The sequence below is a fragment of the Pan troglodytes genome, chromosome 17, assembly GCF_028858775.2.
Source record: "Pan troglodytes isolate AG18354 chromosome 17, NHGRI_mPanTro3-v2.0_pri, whole genome shotgun sequence".
Taxonomy (NCBI): Eukaryota; Metazoa; Chordata; class Mammalia; order Primates; family Hominidae; genus Pan; species Pan troglodytes.
Window position 1 is genome coordinate 75,865,711 of NC_072415.2, and position 22,052 is coordinate 75,887,762.

The window sequence follows — 22,052 nt, forward strand, 5'->3', positions numbered from 1 at the left end:
GGTGGTTCTGAATGTCTGCATATTACTTCACATTTGGACAATAAAGTTTTAATGTCCATCTGGATAGAGTCATTTCTATTGTAATTAGATTATTTTCTACCTGCGGACCGTGCTTGATAATTATCTGAATTTATTTTCTCTCTACTCTATACTATAATAAAACTTTGGTCCATATCCTTTTCATAAATAATGTACTATTATATGTATAATGAGGTGTATTCCAGTTTGTGAAAATTATCATTGTATTTTGCTACATTTGAATGTATTATACTTGGCATAGAATTCTTTTAGAATCAGGAAGAGAAAAGCAGATAAACAATGCTTTTTAAAATATATATTTGAAAAAGAATAAACAGAGAAAATGAAAAAATGCTGTTGGTTATTCTATTACTGTTCCAATATCTTATACAGAAAATGTTTATTAATATGACAAAATGTGCAGAATCCACAAGGCTAAAGATTGCTGTAAATAATGGCATAGAGTTTTTATGATTTAATCACTCTTATACTTTAAGAATAAACCTGATTATATAGTTTAAATATAAAAATGATGATGAAATTTTCATCTTAAACAGTTAAAGCAATGCAAATGCTATTCCTTGACCAAAATATGAATGCTTCTGTGATAACCTTTATAACCAGTTAAATAGGACTTCAAAATTTACAAAGAGTAAACATAAAGATTATCACATTTGAGTGAATATAGTTTTTGTTTCACCTAGAATTCTTTCTTTTTACATTTGCTATCATAACTTAAAATTAGGTAATTTAGTCTTTTTAAATTTTTTTCTTTAATATATGGAAGTCTTTCCTCTAATGTACCTCTTATATTGTAGTTTTCAATATAAGTCTTCAGTTGTGATTAAATATGGAATTTTTTTTCTATAAAATGCATTACTATGGAGTTACTATAGAGTAAAAAAAATGAGCATTTTCAAAATTAATTCCCTATGAAAGATAACTATGCATCCGGTATCTGACATATGATTTATTTGGTGGTCCACTTTGTCACACTATGAAGACATTTAGGCTTTTAAGGGCTAATTTTGCTGTGCTAGATTCAAAATATGCTCATATCCATACCCTATGAAAGGCTGAATGAAGTCAAAATAATACAGCATTATGTGGAGGCGTTAATAATGCTGTCTACCTGCCATTCACTACGCTAAGTTAGATATCACAGTGGCCTTCCAGCCTTCAACTCAAGCTGCACAGATGTGGACTACCTGGGGTTTACTGTCTTGTACTGAAATGTGTCTTTTGCCTATTACTTGTAATATTGAGGTCTAATTTCTACAATCAAATATGTATTTCATTTAGTATTTCATAAATGTTGCTGATATGTGGTGAGAGAGAATCAAACCAAGGTTAATTCCAATTTATTTTTCTTCCTCTCATTAATTTTTTTCTTTCAAACATTTTATTCAATTAATCCTGCTGCTCAGGATGCATATTTCTTAAAATTGAGCAATGACATTGCTCTCATTGGACTGTGAAAAGGCATAAATTTTGGATTATTTTAGTTTTAAGGGCCGAGATAATTTGGTGAGCTTCTGAACTTCAGATTATATTTTCCACTTAATTCAATCATTGTTACTATGTATATAAGTATATACTAGCATGCTTTAATCATTATGTGTATGTGTTTGTGTATATAGGCTTATTATCTGCTTATTAAGGTATAAATTTACCTGTGCTTGAGTAGTCAAGAGTAGAGATGAACATAGAGTTTTATAAAAAGATAAGAAATTAACATTCTTTGAAGAAAATGATACTAATTTACATGTCGACACGTTTGACCTGATCAAAAGGCACTGACTTTGTTCACTTAGGATTATTTCAGCTTTTGTTGATTTTGTTCACTTAAGAGTATTTCAGCTTTGTTTGATTTTTTAAAATTTTGATAGTGATTATAGCAGTATTCTCAGAATATGTGTATATCAAAGATGTTTTCCAGTGAGTCCATTATGGAATTTATTTTGCTGAGTACAAGTCACAGATCATGTAAAATTGTCCTTCCTTTCCCCCCTGCCCTCCCATGGCGTGTTGGTTCCTAGGTCAATTTCGGTGGGTAGGATTCCAAGAAAGAGATATTTAAGAAATAGATAGGAGAGAATTTAATAATTGTATAAGGAAGGTTAAAAGGAGAATTTAAAGACATAGCCAGTATTTCTAGTTTGTGTAACTAGCTGAATACTTGCATTGTTCTTTGAGAATGGAGTGGAGATGTGTAGGATGGCTTGGAACAAGTGATGTTTGGTGCACTGTAATAGCAAGGTAAATATGTCTAAGAAGTCATGAATATAGGTCTGTAGTTCAAGGAAAAGCTCTATAGTACATTCTTATGTCTAGGAGTTATATGCACATGCATGGCAATCAAAATTAAAGAGACCATTGATAACATCCATGGAGGGCACAAATGAAATGATGAAAAGAAGGCTTTAGACATTTCTTGGTGAAACTGAACAATTTAAGTTAGCATGGCAAAGAAAGACTCAGAGAAGGCAAACTGTTTTATTCTTCCAGAATTAAGATATTTTAAGAGGGGTTAAAAATAACTTATCAAAAAGACTAACAAACAAAGTTTTATATTTAGATGAATAGAAGAAATTGCATATGTTATCAATAGAAGAGAGAATTGATGGATCCTGACATCTATGATACATAGTAATGATGGGACATAACAGATAAGGCAAAGATTAGAATAGTCAAGGAACTGGAGCTCTTGCTGAGTTCAAAGAAATTCCCATGTCGAGATCTGACTTCTTCCCGACTGTTTAATTTGGCCATTTCAAGTTTATTTTGGTTCATTTTATCTGGATATGCTGCCATCACCTGACAAAAACTGGTCACCAACTCTCATTCTCTTTCTATCTGTGGTTGTATCAACTACCTTATTTCTTAATAAATCATCCCCAAACCTGGTGCTTTAATTTCCTTAGCTCATGATTTTGTGGGTCAGTAATTTGGCCTGGGCTCAGTAGGATATTTTTATGCTGGTCTTAAGTAGGCTCACACATGCATCAGCTATTGGTCAGCATGGTGGCTCTGCCTCTATGGAGGTGGCTGTCTGTCTGCCTGGAAAACAAGGGGCCTGGACCTCTGCCTCCCATCATCCCATGGGCTACCTGGGCTGGTTCCAAGAATGGTAAGAACAGAGGTTGTATGGTCTTTTGAGGCTGTTTGACAGAATTGGCATGTCATCATTTCTGCCACATTGTATTGACCCAAGCAAGACACAGGACAACCTAGATTCAGGTAGTGAAGGGAAAAAAGCATCCCTGAGAAGAAAGAAGCAATAAAGTATTGTGGACACAGGGAAAGTGGGAAAAATGTGTTGCGTTCCAGCGCTGCTCCAGAGAGACTAACTAACCTTCAGGTTATACTTCATGAAATGGCCAAGGAAATACTGAATCTCAGTTCTGCCCACTTCCCTCGTCATCCTTTCTCCTCTATTAGCCTATCTCATAAAGTCATTTTATTGATCAAGGTCAGTTAAAATTTGCCACTGTTTGATGAAGGGTTCCAGGAAAACATATGCTAAGTTGTCTTCAGGTCATAATGTGGATTCTGCTTCCCAGACAATGTATGAAACCCTCTAGAAGTCACTGGGTACAGCTATAGTGCATGCTGGAAAATGTTGACCTCAGCGTAGTAAGGGAATTGGCCTGAGCTGTAAGGTAAACCAGGTTTTAGATGCTGGGCAGAAATGCAGTCCTTTCCAAGGCTTGTTTTCTACTTTATGCTTATAAAATCAAAACAGACTACCTAAGTTCAGAGTAGGAGGCTGTGGTAGACACAATAATGCCTCCTCCTCAAAAAGATATTCACAGAATATGTGAACGTTTTACCTTATGTGGTAAAGTGAATTTTGGAAACGTGATTAAGTTACGGAGCTTAATGGGAACATTATCCTGGATCACATAATTGGGTGCAGTATAATCACAAGGCTCCTTAAAGAGGAAAGAAGGATGAGTCAGTGTTATAAAAAAGAGATACAGTAACGGAACCCAAGCTTGGAGTGATGCACTTTGAAGATGGAGGAGGAGGCTATGAGCCAAGAATACATGCAGCTTTTGGACACTGGAACAATTCTTCCCCGAAGCCTCCAGAAAGAATGAAGCTCTGCCAACACCTTGATTTTAGACTTCTGCCCTCCAAAACTATAAAGCAACAAATTTCTTTTTTAAGCCACTAAGATTTTGGTAATTTGTTACTGTAGCAGTATGAAATTAATTAATGCAGAAGTCAAAATGGAACATTTCTATGGGGGCGAAAGCTGATCCAGACAGGAGAACAGAAGAGAGAAAGGAAGACACTCGTTAACTAAGTATGAATAAGAATCTGGATAGGCAGAGCCTATTTTAAACTGTGCTAAGTTTAAAATAATACGTGATGGCTGTGGTTACTTTGATGATAATATTCCTCAATATTAACCTGTGTTACAAGATGATGAAAATAATATCTCCTGATATTTATATCATTATTGTATTCCTGATCATATCTTTGTATAATTTATAGTTTTAGACTGCAATCATTTCTGCAATTATTCATTGTATTTTGTTTCAACCTACCTTTGGAGCACAGGCACTTTCTATCTACTGGTAATAATCCATTTGCAAGCTGCAAATGTTTGTTCATGTACTGTCCTAATATCTGTGTTCAAGTATAATTAAAATAATAATAATAATGACTGTCATAAAAGTATAAAATGGACCTGGAGACAACCAGTAATCTCTTTTGCTTATTCTAAATTTGCTTACACTTATTTTACTGTTTTTCAGGTAATTTGTTTAGCCTTAGATATTTTTTTCTTTGTAAATCAGTAAATCTCTATTTTATTCAAAAATAATCATATCTATTGTAGATTTGTAAGATTAATAAAGTTAGGATATTTTTATAAGAATCTCAAGTCTAGTACAGTTAGAAAGATAAGAAAGTATCAGTCTCGCTGCAGAGAATACACAGAGCTGGCAAGACCTCCAGAGCTCTTCTCCCCCCATAACCCATAGACCTCTATGAATGCATCAACAGTGTGCACCTAGGTAGAACATAGTATTTATTGTTTATATATTATCTTTCTCTCACCTTCTTCTCTAGAAAATATAATTTCTTGCTAAAATTCATGAGTCACAAAAATTTCAAAATAGAGCCCTCATCTACCTACTAAGATCACTTGCTGCTGTGAAAGCAAAAATTGCACAGGACAGTTTAACAGGTAAGGAAGATTTTATTCAAGGCTGTTGCAATAGGAGAGAGAAACCAGACTCAGTCCAAACTCAACTTGGCTAAAGCAAAGGGCTGCAGAGTTTTTATGAGCTAGGATGAAGGGTGGGGATCATAGGCCAGTTGTGTTCGATGATTGGCTTTAACCAATAGGAAAGTAAATGTTCTTGTATCATCATGACAGGGGATAGTTTTACAACCTGGAAAAAGGCTCCCGCTGAAGTTAGGCTCTTATCCTTCCACAGAAACTGGGAGGTATTGGTTCTGTCTTCCTTGATGATAAAATTTCATAGAGATGGCTTTGGGGCCCTTGAGGAAGACATTCCTTGGTAATAAAAGTGTCAAGAGGATTTTTAAAAGATTTACATATTAAAAGGGCAGAAAAAAGATTTACAATGACGAATTTTCTAAAGAGAGGTCAGGGGCCTAAAATTAGAAAGAAACCTGTTTAAATTTACTCAAGCTAAAAGAAACATAAGGCCTTCTTGGTCATAACCCAGGGAAATAAGAAAATAGAAACGACAGAATGCAGTTGTTGATAATAAAGGGGATGTATTTTGCTTTGGAAAGTTCTTGGAGAATCATTATATTTAAATGTACAGAATTATTCCTGCTTTTAAACCTCATCCAAGGTTGTAGATCAGGTTTAAGGTTCTGGGTAGTATGTTTATTTAGAGATTTAGAGTAATTTTTTTTTTTTTTGAGACGATGTCTTGCTCTATCACCCGGGCTGGAGTGCAGTGGTACAATATCGGCTCACTGCAACCTCTGCCTGCTGGGTTCAAGCAATTCTCCTGCCTCAGCCTCCCCAGTAGCTGGGATTACAGGCACGTGCCACCATGGCAGGCTAACTTTTGTATTTTTAGTAGAGATGGGATTTCACCATGTTGACCAGGCTGGTGTTGAACTCCTGACATGATCTGCCCGCCTTGGCCTCCCAAAGTGCTGGAATTACAGGCTTAAGCCACCATGCCCGACCTAACATAAAATTATTGTAAGGGAAAAGTTATAAATGAGAGTTATTTTCCCATAGGTATGGTCTCACTTAAGCCCATTTACTTAGGAAAAAAGATTTACATTTATTTGTTCAAGAAGTAGGGAAAAGCTACAGATATTGAAAGCTACAAAATATACTTTCATTTGAAAAACAGCTAGAATCTCCAGAGAAAGAAATACTCTTAATGAAGACAGTCATAGAACTTTTGAACAAAATCAGAATTAAACGTAAGACATTAAGTATATAGACATGCACATATACACATACACTATCCAGCCCTGATAGTGTCATGCTACCATTAAAGAGAACAGAATGGAGAAATTTAGAAGGATTTAACTTGGGTCAATTCCTGAAATATTAACAACATTGTTGGCTAAAGGTGCGAGATATATAAGGAGGTCATTGAACTTAACGAGTATGTATTTGGCTATAAACCAGAAGCAAAGCTATATTAATGAAGAAAAATGAAGTGCAATGATTTTATTAAATGAATTCATTAATTAACTTGTTTTAATATTGAAAAGGCTACAAATGGCAAGGGAAATTTTGAGACTCCACTATTCGTGATAGTCATATTTTTTAATCCAACAATAGAATTTGCCAAAGACAACAACCTAGGTGCCAGAGCAGAACAAAGATGAGAAACACGTACTCTTTACTTTCCATTTGCTTATAATCTAGCAGGAAATAATGCTTCTAATAACAGCATAATAGTAATACAGCAAGTATTTCTACAGTGATTATTTTGTGTCAGTCACTGTTCTAGGTGCTATTTATTTCTCAATAATTTACAAAAACCTCATGAGGTTGATGAGGTCAGCAAGGGCTTATACATGATAACATCATACAGTTGATGGATATATATGACCATGAGTTCATGTAGTATCTGTGCTCTTTAAACATGGGCTTTTTGGACTTTTACTAGAACTCTTTGCTATTTAGTTTTCACATGTATTAATAATATTGTCTTAGTCCGTTTGGGCTACTATAACAGAAATATATACTGGATGTTTAAACAGCCAATATTTATTTCTCACAGCTGTGGAGGCTGAGAAGTCCAAAGTCAAGATTTGGCATCTGACGAGGGCCCTCTTTCTGGTTCATACACAGCCATATCCTGTGTCCTCTCATGGCAGAAGGGGTGAGGGAGCTCTCTGAGGTCTCATTTATAAGGGCCCACTAATACCACTCATGAGGGATCCACACTCAAAAGCTAATTAAATCCCACAGGTCCCACCTCCTAATAGCATCACCTTGGGGGTTAGGATTTGAACATATGAATTTTTGTGGTGGTTGGGGGGCGGACACAAATATAAAATGCAAAGGAAACACTAATCTTACATTTTTTAAAATGCATGTTAAAGATGTGTGTGTACAACTCTTTGTAGTTAGCTCTTAATGTAAAAAAGTTTTATTACATGGGTAAGGGGTTTATGGAAATGCTTATTAAGAAGGTGATAGTCTCTAGAAGATTTCTCTGAGAGGAATGATAAAGTTATGTGAGAAAGAAATGAAATTTTTGAATCATCTGAGAAAGAAGGAGCAGCAGGTGATATACACTAGAAGAGAAAAAGTGTGCTGGATGCTGATCACTGAAGGCCATGAATGTTAGCCTTACCATATTGGGCTCCTTAGATCAGAGATTGGCAAACAACTGCCTGCCTGTTTTAGCCTGGCCCATGAGGTAAAGATGGTTTTATATTTTTAAATGATTGGAAAAACTCAAAACAAGAAAAATGTGTTATGATACATGAAAACCATATAGAATTTAAAATCTGAGTTACCTATCAAAAATTATTATTTGCAAACAATCATATTTATTCATTTTCATGTGGCAGAGAATGTACGCCCTGCCAAGTCTAATAGTCACTAATATTTATACTTCACAAAAATGTTTGCAGACCCTTGCCTTACACAGAGTTCTTTTTATTTAATCCTAATTTAATTATCCTTGATGACAATAAATTTAAAGACTATTTTTGTACTTTGGAAACTAACACACCAAAAAAGCTGCTTCTCTCTTTTAGTGTCTCTAACACAGATGTCACTTGATGTATGAAAAAGTATCTGCTAGTCTGTATGTCCCCTATTTGATTCCAGACTTGAAGTGGTGAAGCCACAGAGTCATTCTGGGAACCCTAGAGACGCTAAAAGAGAAGCAGCTTTTTTTTTTTTTTTTAAACCCTGGTTAAATTTCCAATTATGTAAGTATGCACTTATATGTATGATATGTTTGGCTGTGTCCCCACCCAAATCTCATCTTGAATTGTAGCTCCCATGATTTCCATGTGTTGAGGGAAGGAACCAGTGGGAGATAATTGAATCATGGAGGTGGTTTCCCCCCATACTGCTCTTGTGGTAGTGAATATGTCTCATGAGATCTGATGGTTTTATAAGGGGGAGTTTCACTGCACAAGCTCTTCTCTTGTCTGCCACCACATGAGATGTGCCTTTCACCTTCTGTCATGGTTGTGAGACCTCCCCAGCCACGTGGAACTGTGAGTCCATTAAACCTCTTTCTTTTGTAAATTGCCCAATCTTGGGTATGTCTTTATCAGCAGTGAGAAAACGAACTAATACAATGTACTTCCAAACATCGAGATAATTTATTTAGAAATTACTTTTTTTTTTCTATTTCCTTATTTGGTGTCTTTTCTTAATTGTTATTTTTCAAGTATAATCTTAATAATTAATTCTAATAGTTATGGACTATATTACTTATCTAGAAATCAACAATGAGAAGTCATATAAAAAGTAAATTTTACTGTAAAAATTTATTTTTTTATTCAAATGCTTAACAGTCTTATCACATCTTTGAAAGCTAGATCCTGGCATATTTTGATATACTCTGAAAATAATTTTGTGAAGCAATTCCTTTTGTCTGTAATCTTGATTCATAGACTTTCATATGAATTCTTTTATTGCTTTATTTTCATAATAGCTTTTAGGCAACCAATCATCATGCATAATAGTGTGTTTTTTCATGACTTTTTAGCATCCAGATGTCTATACCTCATGTTGCTCCTTTTAGATACATTTAAAAAAACAAGTTGCTGTAAAAAATTGCATTCATTTCTGCAGTACATTTTAAATTATTCTTTCATAAGGGAGACAAACTTTTACTTGAATACAGAAATACTTGGTATGCCTTTTGCTAATGTGAAAACCTGAATAAATAACCTAAAGGTTGTGGTTTTGCATTGATTTGAAAGGAGCTGACAAATCGGATTTCTAAGTATATTCTTTTACATATGGACACATCATATTTGAAAATAAGGTTTCTCTTATAGTTAGTAATTTTTCTAAAGAATATAAGAACAAACTGAGGTTATTATCTAAACTACGAGTATGTTTTGGTTTCTCAGTAGATGCTTTTAGGTAAGTGAGAATGCTTCAAGTGTCCCCAACATAAAGGTTGGAATTGATAGATAGGCCCAAGAAGATTTTAATGAGTAGGTCAGGTTTCTTAAGAGAAGATTTGCTTCAGAATCACTTGACGAGCCTTCTAAAAATATATCTGCCTGTGCCTCGTCCTGCACCTGCTGAATCAGAATCCATTGGAAGGGGCCACACATATTTTAGAAGGGTCTCTGGTGGGTTCTCATTCTCACCTTTTTTTGACCACCATTGGACAAGACCGACTCTTAGATAATAAACAAACAAAAAATGTTAGCCTCATAAAAATATTACTGAGTTTGTTAATACAATGTTGTCATGGCAGTATTTTCTATGTGTCCCAATATTTTTATGTAAAACCTCAGATAAAAATGAAAACTTTTTTGTTCTGCAGCAATTCTAGAAAGTGTTTTTGTGCTCAAGAAAAACAATATACTTGACTGTTATTTCTTCCCTTATCTCTCATTTTAACCAGCAGGATTCTTTGGGTCAGGTGTGTAGTTCAATTTTCAGCCTCTTGTACACTGAATATCTGTGTTCTCATTTTTCGTTGTTGTTGTTGTGTTGATTCAAGAAAAGGAGGCTCAAGAATTTATTGAGACTCCCCTATGTATCAAAAGCATTTTAGGTACTGGGAATAATAGTGATGAACAAAATGGTCAGGGCTTCAAATCTAGTGGCTAAGAGAGATGTTAAATAAGCATTTTAGTAAGTACTGTCTGGTCTAGATATTGTAAGCCTATTTTGTATATTGATTTATATATATATGTGTGTGTATATTTTCCTTTTGCTTACTCGGAGATAAGCTGTGGGATCTCTTTAATATTTGTGTGCAAACATATATATACACATATGTAATGTGTATACATATATTTATATATAATGTGTGTATGTGTGTATATATGTGTTATATTTTATGTAGCAAAGTGAATATGCACTGTACACAGTATGGGATATATTATATACAGTATAGTATGTGTATATACATCCTATTTTATACTTATATAACTATTATTTTATTTATTTTGGTTATTACATCCTTTGTGGGATAAGTCGGAATAAATGCGTGCCTGCATACATATACACACGTATGCCCAAACATATAGTGAATGAATCTGAATTACAGTTCTTAGTATTACATATTAGCTCACATTTCATAATGCCTTATTTTTATATACTGACAACTAAGTAAAGTATGTATTATATTTTGCAGTATTCCTGTAAAGTTTTTTTTTTTCACTGTTTTTAATTCTTTTTGTTTTACATCATTAAATGTAAAAAGAATTTGGGGACAGTTTTGCAGTGGTAAGACTGAAATTGAAAGTCATAAAAAGCTGTTACTTTCTGTATCCATTGAAGAAAAAGAAGCATGTTATTGTCACAAACAACGTCTACATGTTGTGTATATGATTTTTATTTTTCAAAGATGGTGCTCTGCTACTGCAACTAGTTTAATTGTCCTCACAACCTTTTTCAGCTCTCATGCGGTTTGAGTTGGTCACTAATTTTTGGGAAAATTGTAGCATGTAAATCCTCTTGGAAAATTAGATACAATGTAAAGATTCTGAGATATAACTGTTAACCTCCTAAAATAGAGATCTAGTATATTTTGTTGGAGGGATAGTGAAGGCAGACATGATGGGTGCTTCATGGAGAAGAACTGGCCATGTTTGCAGACTGAACAACCTCAGGATGGCACAGTTGCCCCTGCAGCCACACTTTGAGTGCCCTGAAAGCTCAGAATCCTAATGAAGTCCCCCAAATCACTGACCTTTTAAATGAGAAATTCAATAGAAAGTAATGCTTTTCTTAATTTTTAAAGTGCACCCTGGGTAGTACAGTTAAATTACATGGTTGAAGAATATTACATTGACAGTCCCTGTTGGAAAAAAAATAAATTTGACCAGTTTTTCTTTGAAATCGTATTCCCAAGACTGGCATCTGTCTGTTTGTGCAGCGTATAGCAGCAGAGTGGGTGAAGTTGATTCAAGGGCACTAACCATTGTTTGTGAGCCAGGAAAGCAACAAGAAATCTGACTGGCATTGTTATTTATTATTTTTGGATGCTGATGGTGCATTTACATGACAGAGTCCTTCCTGAGCTTATTGACATTCATAAATGAAAAGGCTCTGCTTTGCTGACTGTTTAACCGGTAATTTAATTTTCCTAACGACTTTCTTTACAGGAGCTGGATTTTGAAGCCAAAACAAGTTACACACTACGGATAGAAGCTGCAAATAAAGATGCCGACCCTCGCTTTCTAAGCTTGGGTCCGTTCAGCGACACGACAACTGTGAAGATAATTGTGGAAGATGTAGATGAGCCCCCTGTGTTCTCTTCACCCTTGTACCCTATGGAGGTGTCGGAAGCTACCCAGGTTGGGAATATCATTGGCACTGTAGCAGCTCATGACCCAGATTCTTCCAATAGCCCTGTGAGGTAAAAACTCATTGTTTTCCTTTTCTATGGTTTTACAAACAATGCATTCTTGTTCACAACTCTTATTTTACGCTCTGATGTTCCTTTGTTCATAACAAATAAAAACCAGATATATATATATATCGAGTTATAACAGCAGAGGTAAAACAGTATTAGAAACATACATTTTACTAACTCAAAAATATCATCTGATTATCAAGGCCATTATCGTTGAGCCATATTTTTAGGCCTCCATTACTATCCACAAGCCATAGCTGATGTTTCTATTCAACCAATTATCCTGAATCTCTTTTAAAGCAAAACATGTTCAAAAATGAAGCAATGCATGTTTAAGTTGTAGGATACATGCATATGTTAGAAAAATAATTGTATCAACAATTCAAATTAGGGACTAATTTCTAAACAAATCATTTTATTGATATTGGTCTACTTGAACAGTATATATTTGTTCAGTTTAATATTTCCACTTAATTTAAAAAAAAAACTAGCTACATATAAAGACTATTAAAAATATCTTTTCAGTAGTCTTGTATCTAGGCTAGATATTCTTATAGCCAAATAATATCTTTAAGACTGACACAATGGTGATATGTAAGCATTTCAAAATATGTCAACATTACATTTTGCACTTTTTAGCTATAATTTATAGTATGAGATCTACATGTTTTTGTGTGTATGCGTGTGTTTATGTGTTTGTGTGAGACTTATTTTTTTGAGTTAACATTATAAATAGAATATACTTGAAATAAAAAGTCTGTTGTATTATATGTCTTATTTGGGTTTGTAAGTAAAATACTTCACTTTTCAACATAAAGGTTTGATTTTGATTACAAAGACTATAACGTAAAAAATAAATAAAACAACAATGATTGTTTTATGTTCAGATATGTTCAATTAGAAACTATCCACAGACTTTTAGATTTAAATAATATTTAACTATGGTAAGTGCTTTTGAACTAACTTTTGAGATAAGTCTGGACGTTGGCTCTAAATTGTCATGAAAATTACTTAATATGTATTGATTTTAAAAAGCCGATAATGTTGTTTCTTTCTAAAGTAATAAAGTGATTATGTACATTTATACACACACACGTATTTTAAAGTATATATACATACATATATGTATATGTGTGTATATATATACATACACACATATATATAGAACCTAGTAAAGGATTGGTATAGAAAAATAGTTATTTAAAAAGTGAAATCATATGTATTATATGCTTATCTAGGCAGCAAATTCAGAATGTATTGATGATTATACTGTTTTTAATGTGGTGATAATAGACCATTTCCGAGAGTATAATCTGTGCACAAGAATATTTATGAATCACAAATACAGCAGATAGAATAAGCCTTCCCCTCTTCTCTGTAATTGCCCTGCCTTCATGGTCAAGAAAACTTTCTGACTGCAGTTCAGCCCCACATACCAAGTTATATTAATTGGGGCAAACATGAGTTTGAGTTTTGTTATGGCATTCCATCTCTTAGTGAAACCTTAAATCTCTTGCCCTCATGAACAATCAACCACAGTAAAATTACTGGCATAGATTAGCTACTTAGGACAATTTGGTTTCTGCTTGAATCATTTAATTTAATGGAAAGAAAGAGAGACAGGCTTTCATAAAGTTGGAGATATGGAGAGTGACTGAAAGACATTACTATATATCATAATTTACTACTAAAATGAATGATGGAGCCAGGTGGGGTGACAAATGCCTGTAGTTCTAGCAACTTGGGAGGCTGAAACAGGAGGATCACTTGAGACCAGGAGTTCTAGACTGCAGTGAGCTACAATTGCACTTGTAAATAACCACTGCACTCCGGCCTGGACAACATAGTGAGACCCCTGTCTCTAAAATAAATAAGTGAATAAGTAAAATGAAAGGATTTAAGAATATTTTCATTGATTGCATTGATATTTTTATCCTGTTTAAATTATTCTATTACCCACTCCCTTGTTGTCATTCTGTTGAAGCCTTTCATAGAAAATATTTCACTTTTTATAATATTTTCATTGGAAAAAAGTCAATATTATTATATAATAATTTTAGGAAGAAGAAGGAATAGTTGGCCCAAATGGGAGGTGACTTGAGAAAGAGCAAGTAGTGACTAGAGAGAGATGAAGTGAGCTACACTTCTGTTCTCTGAAGCACAGAGGTCAAAGGCTGAACTTCTGATTTTGGAAGTAAAAATCTCTGTGGTCTTTATCAGTGAAAGAGTACCTACCCAGCACCATATTTTTTACCCCACTTTCATTTCCTTAAAAGTAATGACGGTGACCTGAAAGTTCAGGTTACTATTAGCTTACATCGTTATCTCACAAATAGAGAAATAGATAGACTTTGTCCCCAGTGAATTAAAATTTTGTTTTGTATATATGAGTATTTCTTTTGCATTTGTAGAATTAATTTCTTGAGTCATGTTTAATACTTACATACTTGAAAGTTTTTACACGATTTTCATAAGGTCAGCACAATTATTTATACATTTTTATTCTGCATTTGTCTCTCACATACTTCTCTTCCTCTATCCATTTATATAATATCCCTTAAGAGGCCAGTCTCCTTATTTTATAATTTGTTGCATATGCATTACTCGCACGCATTCTCTGGAAGACTGGTTCCCTTCCCAGCACTGCTGTTTGTGGAATGGCCTCGGAGATGTCACCTTGTCTTCTGTGTTTTTGTATTAGCCAGCAAAAAGGAAAAGTAACTGATGCTTTACCCCAAGCTTTTCTGATGATTGAATAAGAGCGAGAAAGTAAATGAAGCTTTTAAACTGTGAATCATGACTTGAATATTACCATGTATTGTCATTATATATTGCTATTATTATAGGTTATTGTGTTTCCATGCCATTTTAATTCTGAGATTAATGAAGTCAGTAAAAGAGACATAGCATTTTATATGCAACCATATTGACAATCTATATTGCAAGTTGTCTTGTACTCACGCGTATTCCAATAGATATAACATATTGTATGGCTTTTTGATGAATATAAGCATGTATTTGCATTAGGCACTCCAGTAACTATCAAAATGTAAATCCTGTCTCATATGTTTAACATAATAAAACATATGTTAATGGATGAATAAATAGCAGTCTTCTGAGGTACTAGGAAAAGTGAATCTCCACATTGAGATGGGACATGAGGAGTCTTAACAATTGTGATCTTTGTGCTTTACACCTTTAGCAATATTGTAGTTCTTTGAGGAATGGAAAAGCATTATTTGTTTTGTTGTAATTGTTTAAAATTAGACCAGTAGGGTTTGACTTGTAAAACAGTGTGGCCAATGGGATGATTAGTTTTGAATTTATTGACATTCTGTGTTGTATAATACTGAAATCTAGCATATGTCATTTATGTTTGTAGTATTTTCTGATATATGAGGCAATAAATTAGAATTCTAGAAAAATATACATTTAGTTGCCCCCAGCAAGGTGAAGTTGATATTGTCTTCCTATGGATCCCTGCCTTGCACAGCATTTTAAAATTTCTACCTGCTTTACTAAAGTACCACCCAAAGGCTATGCATAACTCTTCTCTATGAATCTGCTTTTTCCTTAGAGAAAGACTGGGGCACCTATATGACTATTGGAACCTGGTCATTCTTGACGTTTACAAGTGTAGTCATCATAGATGGAAAGATTAAAAAAACCCAAACCCCAGTAACTGGCCAGAACATATCACGATTGTGAATGTTAGGTCTTTTTTATACTTTACCCAACATCCAGATAGCTTATCTAGACCACCATTTCATATACACTGTACTGTCCTTTTGTGGCAGGGAGTGGTATGTGGAAATAAAACCATACGTAAACTAAAATTGCAGTCAAAGCCAAGGGTAGAAGTTAGTTGACACTTGAGATTACTTAGAGGGAAAAAACAAAATTTTTTTTTAAAGAAAAATGGGTAATTGAGGGCAAGCACGTTTCTGGCTTGTTATTTGATAAGTAGCTGTTTATCATATCATGTAAATTTTGGCCCTAAGTACTCAATATCGGGCTTTATCTATTGAACTTGGAAGGACAGATTGTGGTCTGCTGATTCTGGTCACGTTTCTGAGTGATAGAAACTTCACTTCTGTGTTTCTCATCCAAGATGGTAAAAGCTGTAAGAACAGCCTAGAGTCTAGAGGATTTGACTCATTTCTCATGTCAGCATTGGCAGACTGATCAATGACTGAACAGGCATTCATTAAAAATCTGTGTTATGCAAGCACTGGGGAAAATGCTAATGAGAAAACAAAGATAAATAAAACATTTCCTCTGACCTCAAGGAACTTACAATCTGGATGAAGTAATAAGAGCTCATAAAAGTTAAACAATATGGGGAAAAATATGCCAGCACTGTAATATGGCAAATTGTAAGATAAATAATCAGCACTCCAAGTTCACTGGCTGTGAGATTTCATTTGAAGGAGTGGTAGTGTAAGTAGGGCTTCAAGGGATGGCAAGATTTGGGCAAGCCAAGAAAACATCATGCAAAGTACATTTATGTTTTATTTGGTTACATCCTAAAAGCCTAGTACTAAATTATGAAATCAGCAAGTTCATTTCTGTAGGCATCACAGCAAGCCCAAAGTTCCTATACTAAAAATGGCCAATGAAATAGAACATGATATTATTACAAATAAGATCAGATATGAAGACAGGAAAACAAAAAGTAATAGGCATCATTTTAAGCATTTCTAATAATCTAAATATAGAAATATGTTTATATTTATGTTAAAGGATACTTGGATAATATTTACCCATGGGCTTTTTCAGCATTCCTAGTATTGTATATCCTCACATAAAAAGTGATAATATTATGTTGGAAATTACTTTATGTGATGGATTAGTGTGAACATATTTGGGGTGTTTGAATAATTCAGTGTGTATTTTTTAAGTAGCTTGTATTCATTCATATATGTGCACATGTGAAATCTAAATTATTTGTGAATATCTATTTTATTCTAAGAAAATTAGCAAACCAACCAGTAACATAACATACAGAAAAATAATACTAGCAGTAAAACTGATTAACTTAAATAGTAGCAGATATTAAATCTCTGAGAAGACTATAAGCTGTACTCTATTTCAAAATGCTGCTCATTTTAGCATAACTACCACTAAAAATGAAAAAAAGAAAGTATATGTTCACGTATGGTGAAAACATAGCGTGTTTTCGTTAGAGTAGTGTACTTACTATCCAGAGATAATTTTTGTAGGTTAAATTTTGCAGGAAATGCCTAATTTATTTTAGCCTTTCCTTTCGTTTTTCTTTTCTTGTCTTGTCTTGTCTTGTCTTGTCTTGTCTTTTCTTTTCTTTTGCCTGGCTGGAGTGCAGTGGTGTGATCTCTGTTCACTGCGATTTCTGCCTCCCAAGTTCAAGCAATTCTTCTGCCCCTGCCTCCCAAGTAGCTGGCATTACAGGCATCCGCCACCACACCTGGCTAATTTTTGTATTGTTAGTAGAGACAGGGTCTCACCATGTTGGCCAGGCTTGCCTTGAATTCCTGACCTCAGGTGATCCATCTGCCTCAGCCTCCCAAAGTGCTGGGATTACAGGTATGAGCCACCACCCCCGGCCCATTTTTTCATGTTTTATTCTATTGCTCTAGAATTACAAAGCTCTGCTGTCAGCAAAGACTTTCTTAGTTACCTTTTTGGAAGACTCCAGGTAAAATAAATTCACTGAAAATTACATTTGTTCTGATTTGTTTCTTACAGTATTTTTCATATCTAAAATACTTATTGAGGGCCCAGCACGGTGGCTCACGTCAGTAATCCCAGCATTTTGGGAGGCCGAGATGGGTGGATCATTTTAGGCCAGGAATTCGAGACCAGCCTGGCCCATGTGGTGAAGCCCTGTCTTTACCAAAAATACAAAAATTAGCCAGGTGTGGTGGTGCATGCCTGTAATCCCAGCTACTCGGGAGGCTGAGGCTGAAGAATCTCTTGAACCCAGGAGGTGGAGGGTGCAGTGAGCTGAGATCACGCCACTGCACTCCAGCCTCAGTGACAGAGTGAGACCCTGCCACACTATATATAATATATATATATATATATATAAAATTAAATACTTATTGAAAAGTCACATTAATAAAGGAATACAAAAATTCAGTGTTCTTGGTGTAAATCATAGAGAATTATTCATGGGGTTAAAAAGTTAGGGAGTATTACTTTTTATCATGTACTATCCTCTTAACATTCTTTAATTATAATCAACAGTAATTGGCCACAGTTCATTTTTTAAAAAAGAAGTTTATTGAAATAATTGGGTATAGCTCAAAGAAAGAAAGGAAAAAACTGAATGGCCAATCTTCAGAAAAGAGAGGAGTAGGGTTCCTCTGTAAATACATGTAGCGAGGGTAGCAGGCTCTTCAGAATGTGGCAACTGTGATGAATCAGCTGCAACTCTTTTCTTGCAGCTGTCTGTTTAAGATTCACATTCCCTGCAGAGGTTTTATTATTATTATTATTATTATTATTTTCATATCTTGATATATGTGGCCGTCTTCTCCAAAACATTCTGGACATCTTGAGTGCCATCAAGATTGCATATGAGATTTGAAAAAGTATAAAACCCTAAAGGAAAATTGTGTTGACATAATCAGAAGAGGGGTGAGGATACAAGCAAGGTGTCTGCTATCATTAAGCTCAGAAATCAATAGTTCATTTTTGTTCTTTTTTTTTTTTTTTTTTGAGACAGGTCCTCAGTCTATCGCCCAGGCTGGAGTGCAATGGCACAATCATGGCTCACTGCAACTTCTGCCTTCTGGGCTCAGGTGATCCTCCCATTTCAGCCTCCCCAGCAACTAGTACTACAGGCAGATACCACCACGCCCAGCTAATTGTTTGTAGAGATGGGGCTTTGCCATGTTGCCTAGGCTGGTCTCTAACTCCTGAACTCAAGCAATCCACCCACCTTGGCCTCCCAAAATGCTGGGATTACAGGCATGAGCCACAGTGCCCGGCCTCAATAATTTATTTTGAAGTTTACTTATCATTAAATTCCTAAGAGGCAAGCACTATTATTCCTATATTAGAAGTAAATATGTCACCGGCCACACAGTTAGCAAATATGGTTCCAGGAATTTAGTGAGGTCTATATCAAACCTGTACGATCCTTACAGCAATACACACACACACACAAATGCACACACACGTATCGACAAACTTTATAGTAGATTAAAATTTCTATTCAAATTATTCATCTATTTCAATTGATGAAATTTTCCCATGTTTTTGTATTACATTATCTTTTGCCACTTTGGGAGTACTGATGATATATTTGTGTTAATCTAGCTCACTCACCTGCACTTTCTGTTTGTGAACACTGATATGTAAATTAATAGCTGGTGATAAGAATGCTACCTGTGAATATAAAGAAGAACATTTTAATTGATCTCTTTAGCTCATCAAATAGCTGCAGTGATAATCACCGGTATTCATTAAGGAATTCATTTTGTAACAGATGTTCAGAACACTGAAGACACACAGATGTATGAGATATGGTCTTTTGCAGAAACCCTCTTGTTATGTAGCTGTAGAAGAGATCTTACATGAAAACTCATTTTTAAAAATTCAGTGTTAGATCTGAAAATGAGAATTCATCTTGTAAAACTTTCTCATTGAACAAATGAAGAAACAGAAAAGCACAGATGAAAAGCCCCAATTAGAACAGTAGGTTAGTGACAGGGTAATGGCCAGAAATACTGTCCTTTAATCCTCAGTCTATGGTCCCTGGTGGTGTAGCACAAGGAGCATTTGGTAAGATCCACGGATCACACACCATGCAGGTTTTCTTTAAAAAGCATGACTTCTGATGTAATTGGAAAGGCATGCTGCTTTAATGCTGCTAGTTTGTCTTCAAGGAATAGCAGGACTAAAATAATTGGAAAGGAGGAAAAACAGGAATACAGAATGACCAACATGAGAAAAGGCACAGAATTGGAGATGTGTGTGGTATATTTGTTCACCACTTAATACATCAGTTTGACTGGTTATGAGTTTAGATAGGAAAGCAGAGGGGTGAAAAAAAACAAATAGAAGCTGAATTATAGAGATGTAGGTGGCTGAAACTACAATTAATTTATATGCAACATAGTATGCTGGAAAACTGGCTCAAATAGTCATGATTCTAAATCTTGGATCCAACCCCCAACTGTGAAATTTTAAGTCCAGTATCGAAATAACCTCAATAATAATATATGCTTGCGTTAGTTAGAAATTGTGCTTGGCTAGTAGCAGCAAAGCTTAACACTAATGACATACTAATGAGAAGTCTGGAGCTATGCTTTCAAGGACTGACACCTTGGCAGTATAATGCCATCAAGAGCCTTCACTTCATTTTTTAAGCACTTGTCACCGCTTATTTACAATGTGGCTTCTGGATCTCTTCCATTGTGTTTGTGCCCCAGGTGAGAGAAAGGGGGAGGGCAGAAATCAAATACCAGGTAAATTAACAGCTATCACTCATGCTTTAAGGAGTTTTTCAATTAGGCTATAGGCTAAAAATGTATTTTGTACCTCATTTTTCAAAACTTAGATATAAAGACATCACATCTACAAGGGAGGCTAGCAAATATAGTTTTTCAGAGGGACATATGGCTGCGTCTAATAAAAGCATGGTTCTCTTAACAAGAAGTAAGAGAAATATAATTATTAGGCATGCAAATGGAAGTTTCTGCCACATATGATCTTACATATTTGTTTGAGAATTAAGGAAAAAAGGTAAACTATATTTTAAATATTATATCCTGCAAAGAGAAAAGTTCAGAAGGTAGGGTAATTTGGGGAAAAGGTTGATGAATTTGCTCATAGATATATTGAGATTGAATTAATGATGGTAAAGCCATCTATAAAGCAGTGTTCAAAAATTTCAGGAACTAGTTTTAGGCTGGATATTGAGATACAGAGCTGTCAGCATAATAAGTGGATGGGGCAGAAGCTTAACTGCTGTTGCTGCAAAAATATGGAAGTGATCTCTCTAATTGTCCACTCCAACATACACTAAAGGAAGCCAAGTATTTTAGGCTGTAATTTGCAGCAGCTAGAGAGATTGTTGTAAGTCCACACACCGCTAATGGCATCAGAAGTTGCACTGTAGTTAGTGGTGGTTCATGACTAGGAAATCACCTATCCTCACACTTCTAGTTCAGCCTCCAATTAACTCAGGCAACTGCATTTCTCAGTCCCTAGGCCAGTCAATCCACAACATCAAATAGTGTTTCCTTTCAGACTTCTTTTAGGGCCTTTCTTCTCTTGGCTCAATCAGCCATCCTACATTACTAAGGCAGAGATACATTACACTTCTCATTCTAAAAAGTATCTGTATTTTCTTTATTTTTCTCACCTAAGGATTTTTTTTTTCTGAAGTGACTTTATACATTAGCTAATGCTTTATACAACAACTGAAGTTTTTTTGCATGTCCAGAGGGGCTGGTAGAAAATAGGAAACCCCTTTAATTCTAGGTGACCCCAAGTCCTTGCCATTAAGAAATGTAAAAACCACCAGGACTGTTCTGGATGTTCAGTCTAATCTTTGTCTTTGACAAAGCGTCCCATCTCATCTCAAGTCAATACCTTTCTGCAAACATGCCCTGACCTCCTTCATAACAACTTCTTAGTTTCTTCCTCAATATTTATTATTTTGGTTGCAATAAAAAAAATGTTTTTGTAATGTATTTCCTGAAATAGTATGTCACTTGCAGGTGCTCAAGAGTAATTGCCAAATGCATAAATGAATAAATGGAAGACATAAGGAAATGATAACATCATAAATTACCATATATATATATATATATATATATATATATGCTATTTAGTGAGATCTAAGTGGGGATTATAGTTATTAACAAATACACACAATTTAGAAGGGGTCCAGGCGTGGTGTGTGGTTCAAGCCTGTAATCCTAACACTTTGAGAGGCTGAGGCAGGAGAATTGCTTGAGCCCAGGAGTTTGGGACCAGCCCTGGCAGCAATAGTGAGACCGTGTC

At 34.9% G+C, this 22,052-nt stretch overlaps 1 protein-coding gene across 2 annotated transcripts in view; it reads left to right on the plus strand.

Annotated features, from left to right (window-relative positions):
• Positions 1-22,052, plus strand: part of CDH7 (cadherin 7) — a 137,228-nt gene that overhangs the window by 79,302 nt on the left and 35,874 nt on the right. For both annotated transcript variants that reach the window (XM_009434118.5, XM_001149161.6), the window contains exon 7: positions 11,806-12,059. In XM_009434118.5, coding sequence (XP_009432393.1) covers positions 11,806-12,059 — 254 coding nt within the window. The remainder of the gene's footprint in view (positions 1-11,805; positions 12,060-22,052) is intronic.